Below are 13361 nucleotides of genomic sequence, written 5' to 3'. Positions count from 1 at the left end.
ATTGTGAGCAGGAGCTGGCTACCTCAGTGCCCAGCTGGATGGAACCTTGCCAGGTCAACTGGTGCCCTGTTTACACTAAGTATGTGACCCTGCTGGCAGAGGCAAAGGGTGCAGCCCCTGTGAGATCATCTTCCAGCTGTCCCAGCACTGGCTCTTCCAGTCTTGCCTCACTCTCCAGGCTCCCTTCTCTTAAACTGCTTTTGCTCACTGCCAGTCTTGGAGCCTCTGCTCCCTGTCTTACTTCAAGCAGTTAAAACCCAGTGGTGTGAACTCCACCTGAGCAAATGCCCATCAAGAGAGGTTTAGGTCAAGGAGATCCTACTCTGGAGTTGGTTTGCAAGCTCGGATTTCTTATCTCTTCAGCTCACCCATGATTTTTGCAAAGAATTGTTTCACTTATGCTTCCTGTTCTTTCTCCTCCTTAAACTCTTCTCTGCTCGCTCCTCCATCCAGTTTTGTACTCCTGTCTGGGCTGGCACCACCTGGCAGGGATTAATCTTTCTGCCTGTCTTGCTCCCCTTCCTTTATCTTGACCTTCTCTTCCCTTCATATTTTACTGCAAAGGCTGGCAGCCCTCCAGGTGTGGCATGCCAGATGGTATTTTTCTTCTGATTAGAGGTGGGATGCCATAGACAACAGCTCATCAGCATCTTTTCTCTGCATGAAGCAATAACTCTCCTGTGAAGTTTAGAGGGCAGCAGGAGCTGGGAGCCCTCCCCACTGCATGTGGGAGGGGCTGCAGCTTGTGCCCTCAGTCAGGCTTGCTGCTGGCTTTGAAACCTGCCATGAGCTCGCTGGGCCTCCAGCTGCTGCCCTCACCCCTTCCTGGGATGGATGTTGCACAGATCTTGCAATGCAAGGATGTGGTGGTGGGAGAGTGGCAGCAGGGCAAGATGGGCATGTGGAGGATAACCTGATATTTTAGGCTGGGAAGCAAGGTCTCTGGTAAGCAAGAGGGGTATTATTCAGGAGGCTAAACTGTTTCTGAGCCCTCTGGGATGTCCTTTAAAAGCCTGGTTTTCTGCACAGGAAGATAAGAGGGATTTCACTTTCAACTGAGCATTGGTCTCTCCCTGTTTAATGAGACTTTCTGCATAGGCATTTAGAAAACCATCTTTCTGCTCTGATATAGGACTACTGCAACTTTCTTGGGTTCCTATTGAGCTCTCTCATGCAACCTCATGCCTGTTTTCTGTGCTTTGGAATGTGCTCTAAGGACAAATATGGGCTGTTGCTAGGGCCAGCTTTCCTAAATGACTCAACTAGGAGGCTGTGGGTTTCTTGGCTCTGGGGTATGGCTCTGCAGGTGCCTGTCATCCAAGGAACAAGGTGCTATCTGGTGTGCTGTGTGGTTTTGACAACTGGCACAGCTTTTGTGGTCTAAATCTCTTCTGATCAGCCTAAACCTTAGTGCAGTGAGCCAGACTTCTTCCTGGTGTTAGGATTCACCAATCCACCTTATGTAAAATAGGACAAATACCATTTGGAGATAGGCTCTCTGCCCAAGGATGCTAATTAAGCATAAATGAAGCTTTTGATCTGTGACTCTACTTGTAATCTTTTTTTGCATGTCATGGCAATTAGGGGATACCACATCCTCATGGTGGAGTGGCATTTGGAGCTTGCTTTCTGTTCTCCAAAGCTACAGTTCTGTGTGCTTGTTCTCAGCTTATCTAGATGGTGCAAGATAGAGTATCTTTGGGAGTGCTTTCCTCTAAAGCTATGCTGAGCTGCAGCCCGGGGTGCTCAGGCTCCTGGGGCATGTGAGGAACAGGCATCACTGCTGTTGGACCATATGCTGGAGTCCCTGCTGAGGGATCCTGGCCCTTTGCAGGGAGGCTGTACCTCCTTCACCAGGGGAAGCAGCGTGAGGAGCTGAGTGAGCTTGGCTGCTCTCCATTGCCTTCAGTGGGCTCTTGCTGACTTGTCTCACTGAGGGCCTGGCTCATCATTAAATACAAACCCCTGCTGTTCAGCTAGCTCTCTTTCTTGGGGACCATCTGTGCCAAACTGCCTGAAGTTAATTGCATCAGTACATTCACCTACCTCACTGGGATGCAAAACTGTTTTAAAAATGAAATTGCACAGGCAAACATGAAGTGCTTTGAATGTCTCTAGACGAGCTTATCCTCCTCTGTAGTGGACTCTGGAGAGATTAGCTGGGTGACAAATACCCTCCTACCTTGACTGTGGTGATACTGGGTTCCACTTGCCCTTCCTAGCCAAAGAAATCCTATAAAAGGATTATAGGATATGGGGACAGGACACAGCAAAGGATGAGGCTTACTAGTCTGGGAGACTTAATTATATATTTTGTTGCTGTGCCCAGAATTTGGATGTCTCTATAGCAAGCTGAACACTGCAGCTTTCTCTGAGCCTCAACAGATAATCTGGTTCAGCTTGTCTACTCAGGACCACTGTTTAAGACTCCTGCACATTCTGAAAAGTGGCTCTTTAAAAGGAAGCATGTTCCTTTTGGGCTAGGTTCCTTTGCTGTAATGGTGTCCATGGTAGATGTGGGCAGAAATGGATGCACTCCTTAAATTTGGCAGGTATAACTCTCCAAAGTGGCAGGTAGCCTGCTATGTTTCCTCTTCTGCAAGTTCCTTGCTGTGTTTAGTTGAAACCCCGTGGATGGAGCACAGCAACAGCTCCTCTTGGCTGTTCCTTCATCTCCTATCACCATTCCACATGGGATGTGATCCAGGGATGCACTGAGGCTAAGCAGAAGGGGGGCTTGTGCACTTCCTATGAGGACCTTAAAGGTCATGTCATCTTCAGGCTAATGCTAAACCAGCAGTCAGTAGAGAACTAATCTGCTGCCAGAGTGATGCCTCTCTCATCACAGCCTGGGTCACAAGGCAGTTCAGTGTGAGCAGCTTACAGCACCATTGCCTGTGGCTGTTGGTGAGGGTGGGACTGTATCTGTCACCACAGCCTCAAGGTTTGGTTTCTTTGTGTGCCCCAACCTGCCTGAACAGCATAAATTGAGCTGAAATGGCTGGAGATGGTGAGTGGGGAGCAAGACATGTGGGCTAGAGAGTGGAAAGCTGGCTCAGCATTCATGAGACCATGCTAAGAATAACCTTGTCCAACCTGTGAGCTGGGTGCCACTGTTACTTTCCAAGGCTGCTCAGATGCAGCAGTAACAGCTGGCTCTTGAGGTACCTGTTCCAACCCACAAGTCCATAGAAGCCCTTCAGCTTCAGTCCTCGTGCACTGCCCTTGCTGCATCCAAGCTCATCAGGAAAACAATTTCTCAATGCTACCCACTCCTTGCAGCTCAATAAATGTCACCTTGATTTGGAGAATGTTTACTTGTTCTCTCCTCCATCTCAAATAGATCACAAATAATATTCTGGCTCTTGCTGCTCTTGTATGTGTTTTGAAGATAACTAGAAAATGTTGTCTCAGTTTTTCTGATGCATCTATCCTATTTTATGTACCTCTTGTCTCCCCAAATCCACAATGGCTCTGTGTGTAAGCCTTAAGGCTGGTTTCTGTTCAGTCACCTAGGCTTGCTTCAAGCTTTTGTTGCTGGGGGTGAGCTGGTTACACAGTTCAGCTGTTGTGGAGGGGGCTTAGAGCTTTTATAAAAGCAGGAGATGTTCTGCCTGTTGTATGGTGTCAGGAACAGTCAATAGCTCTGTGAAAAGGGGCAACTTAAACTCAGCTGCTCTAGAGGGAGAGCTTATCCATGTAGCTCTTGAATGTGAAGTGTTCCTGGTTAATTGAGCTGGCTCTCAACAGGCTGCTGGCAAAATCCTGATCACTAGGGTGGAGGGGTAATCCAGGGGTTGGAAAGGCAGCATCAGGTGCCTGTGGCCTAGGACAGCACAGTGCCCTCTCCACTACCCTGGTATGTCCCCACCTAAAGCAGCAGGGGCTGTGGAGAAGCCCCTGGGTGGTGCTGAAACAAGGCTGGCACTGGCCTTGATCAGCAAATCCAGTGTCCTGCAGTCATGGGGCACCTCAGCTGTGGGCTTCACTGCATGTGATTAGTCTTCTGGGATAAAGGCTGTTCCAGAGCAGTGCCAGTGCAGAGCTGTAGACTTCCTGACCTTCACAGGGTAGTGATACTTGTGTTTGGGTATGAACTGTTCTTATTGTGTTTTGCTGAGCTGCATACTCAAGTTTCCCTCCCAAGGAAACCATAGCTTAACCATTTTCAGTGCAAAGAGCTCTCCTAGTCCTCCTCAGTCTGTACCTATTTCCCCTGCATCTTGGTTTTTCTTGTACCCAGTCATCTAAGCTGTGTCACACTTCAGAAGTGAAGGCAGTTGTTACATTTTGTCAAAAAATACATCAGAACTTGTAGCCATTTACATGACTTCTATAAAACACCCTTCAAACTCTACTTACATTTTTCTTCTGAGCTGTCACAGTACAAGGAGCCTTTTTGGTTTTGGATGTGAAGAGTATTTTGTATTTTTACTGGAAATAAAGTCTTACTGGGATTACTATTTGGACCCTGACTATATGGATTAAGACTTGCCTCATTAAATCTCTGCAACCCCATTAAAAATTTAAATGAGGTTGCAGGGGTGTAAATAAGACAGGCACTTATCAGGCTAGTTAACCATGCTGGGCTAATGTAATTCCTCACCAGCTCTTTGGATATCAGCTAAATTGGCAAGGAACAGAAGATTTCAAACAAAGGACATGTGAAATGAATTATTAAATGTTTTTGGTACACACTTTTGTCTTGCTTCCAGTTTATTGCTACCACTGATCTGGGAACTGCTGTCCCTGTGGTCTAGGTTGACCTTCATGTTCTTCACAAGGACAGGGTAGTTCATCCCTGACTCTCCTCCTTTGTAGCAGAAAACTAAAAGGAAAAAAGTGTGACAAGTTTGCATCAAAACCAAGGTTTATTTCTGAAAATATTTGACCAAAGAGAAAAATCTTTGCTTCTCCTCTACCTGCTGTTGGCTGGTGGTGACTTGTTTCATGAAATCCATCTCAGGGTTGAGGAAGGAGGGGTGTGGACCAAGCCCTTAATGAGTTGGGAACTTGGGGATGAAGGGCTAAGAGGGTGCTAGGCTACCTAAAGGCTCTCTACAAGGAATGAGTTACTAACACAGGACATGGTCTGGCTGTCCTGCCCTGCTCTGGATGTGCTGGCAGCTCTGACAAAACTCCAACTCCATGATCACTCAAAGGGCTGAAGATGCCAGACATTGTAATTCAGCAGTCTAATCTTTCAGGTACCATACCTGCCATGATTTATGGTCTCCAACAGCAACTCCTCCAAGAATCTCTAGAAATTATAGAATGGTTTGGGTTGGAAGGGACCTTAAAGATGATCTAGTTCTGACTCCCCTGCTAGGGGCAGTGACACCTCCCACTACAGCAATTTGCTCAAAGCCTCATCCACCTTGGTCCTGAGTGGTTTAAAGCATCATTACATATTTTTCCCCAAAGTCTAGGAAGTGGCATGTGCCTGTCCAGCTGCTCTCTGGGTGGAGGTGAGCTGCACAGCTGCTGTACTCCTGGGTTTTGAGAGGAATTAAACTTCTCTAAGTAACTTTTTGTTCTTTGTGGTGTTCTGGCACTTCTTTGCCTCCAGCAGCTTAGATGACATTTCTAAGTCTAACCCACCCTGGCTGTTCTGTCCAGGCTGTGCTTGAATTTTTAATTGTATCCAACTTCTCATTTCTCTGCCAAATTAGAGTTTGCTTAAATATCACTTTAAAGTTGAAGCTTTCCCCATGCTTAGCTTCAAGTTTAAACAAAACCAACAGCCCCCTCCCAACAGTTGCTATTGAGAGGTAATTGGGCTGTGGGGGTGAAAGTTTCTTAATGAGCTTTTGTTTCTGTTTGGGGATTAAACAGTTCACCCTTGCAGGGTTAAGGAGGTGGGTTCAGAGGAGCAGGTATGTGGCAGCTTCTTCTGAAGGCTCTACAAGGAATGTCCTGCAGAGCCACTGGTGCCTGGGGTCCCTCAGCCTGTAGGGGACAGTGTTGCTCTTAGTGCTTTTCTGGGGAGCTTTGGGCTCCAGGACCAAGGCAAACCACCCTGCAGATTTAGTTAGATCTTTCATTTCTGCTTCCCACCCTGTGCAGGTGGGATGCTGTTCCTCTTGTAGATCCAACACAGGATGCAGTGACTACAGACCTGGCTTCTTACCTTGTTTTCTGGGAAGTCATAGGCTTGTATTTTTAATAACAAGCTGTCTTTAAACAGTGGTGGTGGGAGACCTCCTGGTGTGTTTCCACCTGGCTGACATCAACATTTCAGGCCATGTGGGTGCAAGGACAGGACAGCAGTGTTATTCTGAACCTCTCCATTAAAATATCCTGAGGAGAAGCACTACCCTTGACAAAGGACAGTGCAGGCTGTGGGAGGGTGATCAAGGATTTAGAGGCATGAGCTCTGACCGAAGAGAGCTGGGTGGGCTTGCAGTCATCTTCCCTTCTGGCACCTGATAGGACTTGAGCTAAAATCTCAGTACCCTGGAGACTGTTGCCCATAATAACAGATCCCCCTCCTAATCTATGTCATCTGTGATGGATCAGTGCTGTGTTTGTCTAGAAAATGAAGCTTAAATCAAATGTTTTCCTAACTATTGGGCTGTTGGTCATTCCTTTCCCAGGCAGTGTGGTTGAATTGGATACTTCTGAAGAGACACCATCAAACTCGCTTCACACAAGCTTTTTGCAGGACAAAAGGGGATTAACATCTCTACTGTGGCTTTTTTTTTTTTTTTGTGATTGGAATAAAGTGCCATGGCCACAGCCCTTTTCATGTGAAAGCATTTTGTTGGGAGGAGTAAACTCTGTATCTGCCTTCATCTGTCTTGTTCAGCCCTGTCCTGTTACAGATCATGGTTGGTTAAATCTGGACTGATTTGAACACCCTTACCTGATAAATCACTTCTTCCTTGGTTTTTACACTGATTCATTCAACAACTGCATGTTGACCCTTCTGGTCAGAAGGGCTGTTCTGCAGCAAATTAGGGAGCAAACTTGTTACAGTTCATACTGTGTATTCTGCAGCATTCTGTTTTTTTCCCCCTTTAAAATAGCCTTGTGTTGCTAAACCAACTCTAGCCTGGCTCAGTGTGAAAGCAATTTTGTGGTGAATGCTGCTGGAAATGCAGCTCTTAGGAATGATTGTTTCTGATTTTAATACAGAAGCAGATCCGTGGTCCCTGCTGGAATATATTTTGCCTTTTTTTTTTTTTTTTCCTCTAAAGCTCTTCTGTGCCTCGGATCCCCTGTGACGAGCGATGAGCCAGGACTGAAAAAGCAAGTGTGAATCCCCTCAGATTTGGGCAGGGGGGGGAAGTAGGTTAGGATCAGAATCCAAATCTCTCCTTGTACTGTCTTTGCAGTGTTGAAGAGCCCTCGGCTGGGAAGCAGCTTCTGCAGTGCTTGGGCTTTGACAAACAGAGGCTGAAGACTTTCTGCAGCTCAAACATAAGCTCAGCTCTACTGCCAGGGAGATGTTCCCTCTCCTAGATGTGGCAGGGAGTTTTTTTCTGTTACAGAAAATCTTTGGACGTGTGATTTCCTCTTCTCTTGAAACTTATATGGGTAGGGTTAGGTAGTTTATCTTGCTTTGTGTGCTAGGATCCCACCCCACAGCTGTTCTTCCCAACAGTCTCTCTCTTAGGCTAGATGGTGACACTTGCCATGACAGACCATCCTCAATTTGTCTCCCCTTCCAGAGCAAAGCATTTAAGACTACACTCATGCAGCACCATCTACAAATCCCCCAGAGAGCTTTGCAGTGAACGTGGCTGGGTTTACCTGAACTCATCAGTGTGGGGTTTAACCCTGATGATTTTGCATAGCTTCTGTGCCCACTGCTTGCTTGGGTATCTGACTCCACCATGGTATATTACTCTGTCCAGAAAGCTGCACGTGATCAGAGCCTATCTATGTTCCTAACAGCTGTCTCCTTCCACATTGTCACAAGTGATTGTTCTTGGCAGTAATTTGGAGACATTGGATGGTGACATTATTGCTGATCATGTGAAAGCAGCAGATTAATAATAAAGGAGAGTTGTCCTAGAAGGACCTTCCATAGTTGGCCGTTAACTATGATCATAAAAACAATGCAGAAGATGATCCTCACTGGAAGGAAGCATTTAGAAGAGACTTCTTAATGCCTTTTCCTCCTGTTCTGGCAAGAGAAGGTAGTTATAGACCCCCATCCCTAATCCTGTTGTTATTTAGACTCTTGTGCTTCCTCAGCTGTATGTGCTTGTGAGTGAACAAGGCTCAATGCTGCTGTGTGGGTGTGAAGTGGAAGAAGATCAGCTGTGGTGTGTGTGGTGGACAAGACACTTCAATCTGCCCCTCCTGCCCGTTTGTCCTGTGAGGGGCTCTGAAACACACAGGAGGAAAGGAAACCATCTCCTTAGTTTAGGTGCATGGCTCACCTGTGAAATGGGTGCTACCCTCCTCACCCTGCTGCACCACCTCTAGGAGAGGGTGGGAGTGATTTCACACCGTTCCACATTTCATACCACTGAAGAGTTGTAGTGGGGGCACATCTTAGTACATGAATGCTCCTCTAGCTTGCTCTGTCCAGCCTTTAGAAGTCTGTAATTTAACACTTGATGATGGTATAGAGTGTCTGCTCAGCAAGTTTGCTGAGGACATGGAACTGGGAGGTTTGGCTGATACAGCTGGAGGCTGTGTAGTCATTCAGTGAGATTTGAACAGACTGGAGAGCTGGGCCAAGTGGAACCTAACGAGGTTCAACAAGAATAAGTGAAGAGTCCTGCACCTGGGCAGGAGTAATAAAATGCACCAGTACAGGTTAGGAGGAGATCTGCTAGAGAGCAGCTCTGTGGAGAGGGACCTTGGAGTCCTGGTGGACAACAAGTTGTCCATGGACAGCAGTGTGCCCTTGTGGCCAGGAGAGCCAATGGGATCCTGGAGTGCATTAAGAAAAGTGTATGCAGCAGGACAAGGGAGGTCCTGCTCCCCCTCTGCTCTGCCCTGGTGAGACCTCACCTAGAGTATTGTGTCCAGTTCTGGGCTCCCCATTTCAAGAGGGACAGCGATCTACTGGAGAGAGTCCAGTGAAGGGCTACGAGGATGAGTGGGGAACAGAAACACCTGCCCTATGAGGAGAGGCTGAGAGACCTGGGGCTGCTTAGTCTGGAGAAGAGAAGATTAAGGGGGGGTCTAATTCATGTGTATAAATATATGAGGGCTGAGTGTCAAGAAGAAAGGGGCAACCTGTTTTCACTTGTACCCTGCAATAGGCTGAGGGCCAGTGGACATAAGCTGTAGCACAGGAAGTTCCACCTCAACATGAGGACGAACTTCTTTACTGTCAGGGTTACAGAGCACTGGAACAGGCTCCCCAGGAACCTTGTGGAGTCTCCTACCTTGGAGACTTTTCAGACCTGTCTGGATGCGTTCCTGTGTGACCTGCCCTAGACTAGATGGTTCTGCTCTGGCAGGGGAGTTGGACTCGATCATCTCCAGAGGTCCCTTCCAACCCCTAACATTCTGTGATTCTGTGACTGAAGAATCCCCTTGCTCTGTTGCATGACTAGACTTGTAGATGGAGGGAAGAGGAATAACTTTGACCAAAACCTTACCAAAGCAGGAGCACTGTGATACCTCTTAGGTGGCTAGTTTGGTGTCCGTGCGGCTGTTGCAGAGACCAAAGCAGACCCTGAGACCTCTGCTCCATTTTGGCCAGCTAAAACTTCTTGAAAAGTAGAGTTTTGCTCAATAGTGTGTGAGCCCAAGCTTCCCCTATCACAGCGTGGGTGGGTGTCCCATAGCTCTCTCCTTTAACTGGTGGGCACGTTATGCAGGTAACTGCTAGGTCTGCACTCTCTGGAGCCCTTGCTCTGTGCTTGTGCAGGAGAGGTCTTGGCATGCTATGTCTCCATGAAGTCATGCAAAGAGCAGGCTCACTGCTGGAAACCAATTAGTGTTGGCTGCTGGTTAATCATAGCTTACCTGGCACTCATCAGGTGCTCCTGGGTGCTCAGGACCCACAGCACTGGGTGCCGTATGAAATGACAGCTTAGACTGTCATGAAGCATAATGATGCTGTCTAGACATCATTGTCCTCTGAGCTCGATGTGGGGGAGGCTGAGAAGGAAAAGGACAGGGAAAATGAGGACTCCAGGTTCTGTCCTGCAACATCCTTTGCAGTTTGGGTGGTTGGGTTTGGTTTTTTTTTTTTTTTAGTTTGTGACTGTAAGTGAATTTATCACCTTGCTGCTCAGGGCACAGCAAGATATTTCTCCTGCACACTGAATCTGACAGATGATGGTTTCTTGAATTTTCTGAGGACTAAAAAGCATTTGCAATCATTAATAGAAAACACCTAAAGATAGAAACATCCTGCTTCAGTGAAGGTTTCTTCAGCTGAAACCAGAGGCCCTGATCTAACTGTGTTGCCTTCAGCGAGGTTATGACAACAGTGGCTTCAGCTCTAGCTTGTTACAAGACATTACAGCAAAAACTCCTTTCCTCACTTTGAGTTGCCAGAAGGAAGAGCTGGACCTGTAATCCTCTTCTCTGCAGCGTGGGACCACCCATAGGGGCCAAGGTTCCTCTGTGCAGTTGATCTGTGAGGGCTCTGCAGCCAGCATAGGCTGAGAGTTTCACTTGTGGGATGCTGGCTCTTGTCCAGCTGCTTCAGGCTGCTGATGGTGGGTTCCTTCTGGGTCAGGGAGATGCATCACAAAGGAGATGTGGTCTCATTTCTGCGGAGCCACAAAAGGCATTTTGGATATGTAGAGTTTTGTAGTGGCAAACCTCTTTTTGAAGGAAGCATAGGGAGGTTTGCCACAGTGAGATAGCAAATCAAATCCTATGGATGTCACCAATCACAGAATCACTATGGCTGGGAAGGACCTCTAGGGTCATGAAGTCCAACCACCACCCCAACATTTCCATATGTTGGTGATGGATCATTATGGAGTCCCATGATAAAGCCCAATCATTGCAGTTTCTGGTGACTAATAATAAAGCTGGGAACCCTCAAAAACTCCACAAAAATTTTATTTTGTCTAAAACTCTTTTTTTTTCCTCTGTGCTCCTCTGTAGCGTCTCCAAACCTGAAAATTTGATTGCCTATTACAGGACTGTCAAGTCTTTCAAAACTAGAATCCTTGACATGTGAACTGGGAATGTCATTCTTCTTTTTGCTGCTTCCATGTACAACCCAAGGGTTGTACTGTTTTCACAGCAGGGAGCTGTTAAGTTTCTGGGTTTTTTTTTTTTGCTTTCCTGATTCAAGGAAGGCAAGCAGTGCCTACTTTACCGAAAATAATGTGTATTTAGTCTGTTAAAGAGTGGCAGATTTTGGATTTCTTCACTCTTGGAGGTGGGACCTTATCTTCTCTGGATTACTCTTGTGTTGCTCTGACTGCAGTGGCAAATGTGGATGTCTGCTCGGACTGTGTTTCAGTGCTAAAGACTCCTGATGCCAGTGGAGAGGAGAGCATTCCTCCTTGGAAGGTCCACGTAGCACTTCACAAGCAAGTGCCAGGATTTGGTGCATGCAAAGAGGATAACAATCTTAGCTTACATGTAACATGTGGAGATCTATAGAGCAAGGGTGGCTCCCAGCAGAAACTGCTATAGGTGCTGTGGACCTGTCCGCTTCAGTGAGCAAGGGGCACTTTGGCCACTGTCTAATGTTCAGAGGTGTTCCTCCAGCTGGGTTTGAGGTGAATGCCTGGTTTGGAGTCATGTCCACGGCCAAGAAAATTTTAGACTTGCCTTTTTTTTTTTTCTGGTTAGAGACTAGTGCCTTGATCATAAGGCACGAGCATTTTGTCACCTTTTTCTCTTTGTTTGTAATATGAACTTTGACCAAAAATGAAGAGTATTTATAGTTTGAGGGAACTGGGGGATTGTTGAACCTGGAGAAAAGGAGGCTCAGGTGAGACCTTCTGTCTCTCAACAACTCCTTGAAAGGAGGCTGGAGTGAGATGGGTGCTGGTCTCTTCAAGTTGTGCAGGGGGAGGCTGAGGTTGGACATGAACTGTCTTCCCTGAAAAGATTGTCCAGGCCTGTCCCAGGCTGCCCAGGGCAGTCGTGGAGTCCCCATCCCTGAGGGATTTAAAAGGCATGTGGATGTGGTGCTGAGGGATATGGGTTAGTGGTGACCTGTCAGTGCTGGGTTAACAGTTGGACTTGATCTTAAGGTCTTTTCCAACCTAAATGTTTCTAGGATACACAAAACAGTTCACCATGGGGTGCAGATGCACGTGGAAACATGAATGCCTTCTGATCTGCTGAGCTTTGCACTACCAGTCCTTGCTACTTTCAGTCTCTTTTGTTTCTTTTCTCTCAAGCTGCTGTGGAGGCCTATGAAAGGCCAAGGATTGCCAATTCTGGAGGAAAACCATGATTTTTATAAAAGGCTCTTGTGTGAATCACAAATCTCCAGCTTGATGTTCAGCTCTGTGATGCTCACTTCCATTTTCCATCTCATGAGACCACTGAGAGTTCTGCACAGCCTGCCCATGGCTGCCCAGCTCCTGTTGTGTCTCTGCTTCTGAAATCCAACATTTGTGAAGCCTGTGATATATTTAGAGGTGTAGATTCCTCCCTCTGACCACCAAGTGGTGCTCTGCACTGCACCTTGCAGCAAGGCAAGCCATTGGCAGTTGGGGATGGGGCTTTCAAAAGCTTGGAATGAGCTAGAGAGGAGAGGGAAACAAGTTTGGAGCCTTTTCTTTTCCCCTCGCAGCATTTGTGCTAGAGGGAGTACATGATTCACATCTTTCTGCTGTGGCTGCATGATGATTGCTGTAGCTTGGTAATGATCAGGTGTGATAAGTGGCCTCGGCACTTTCAATTTGGGTGTTCAGCTTGGCTGCCTGCGAGACCTTGGAGGTACAGACATGGCTATCTGCTGCTTCAGAATTATATCCTGGCACGTGTCTTTGCTTTGGCTTGCTAAAATATCAAGAAGCTTCTAAAAACTTTGTCCAAAGCTAGTTTTTCAGAGATAAAAATCTGATCCCTCTTTTGTCTTGGCTGCTTGTGCACCCAATCCATCTAGGGGATACTTCTGTTCGTGTTCCTCCTCTCTGATGTCCTAGCTGTTTAGTGCCTTTGCTACTGAAATTTGGAAATGTTTATAGCTCTGCTGTGTCAGCAGAGGCAAAAGACCTACATTAACTTGCCTTTGCAGGTTTCCTGCAAGCACTCTCCAGGTGCCCTTTTCAGGTTCACAGAAGTTGTGCATTTTGTATGAAAACATACAGTTTGATAGAGAAAATTCTTATGTTGATTTGAAATGAGGGGCACATTATAAGATAGAAACTACCTATAAAACGTAATGGGAATTTAAGGGGCTAACTACATCCTTGTAAGCTCCATTAGATGCTCTGCATGGTATAATTTTCTGCAGGAATGAT

The 13361-nt window shown here is 46.7% G+C and overlaps 1 protein-coding gene across 1 annotated transcript in view; it reads left to right on the top strand.

Annotated features, from left to right (window-relative positions):
- The window catches only part of LOC103780493 (chromosome unknown open reading frame, human C14orf37), a 58849-nt gene that overhangs the window by 5255 nt on the left and 40233 nt on the right, over window positions 1-13361 (top strand). Inside the window, exon 4 of the mRNA XM_008948182.1 lies at window positions 12701-12705. Coding sequence (XP_008946430.1) covers window positions 12701-12705 — 5 coding nt within the window. The remainder of the gene's footprint in view (window positions 1-12700; window positions 12706-13361) is intronic.

Source organism: Merops nubicus, unplaced genomic scaffold (assembly GCF_000691845.1).
Source record: "Merops nubicus isolate BGI_N331 unplaced genomic scaffold, ASM69184v1 scaffold15309, whole genome shotgun sequence".
Taxonomy (NCBI): domain Eukaryota; kingdom Metazoa; phylum Chordata; class Aves; order Coraciiformes; family Meropidae; genus Merops; species Merops nubicus.
Note: the sequence above shows the minus strand (reverse complement) of the source record. Positions and strands in the feature narration are given on the sequence as shown.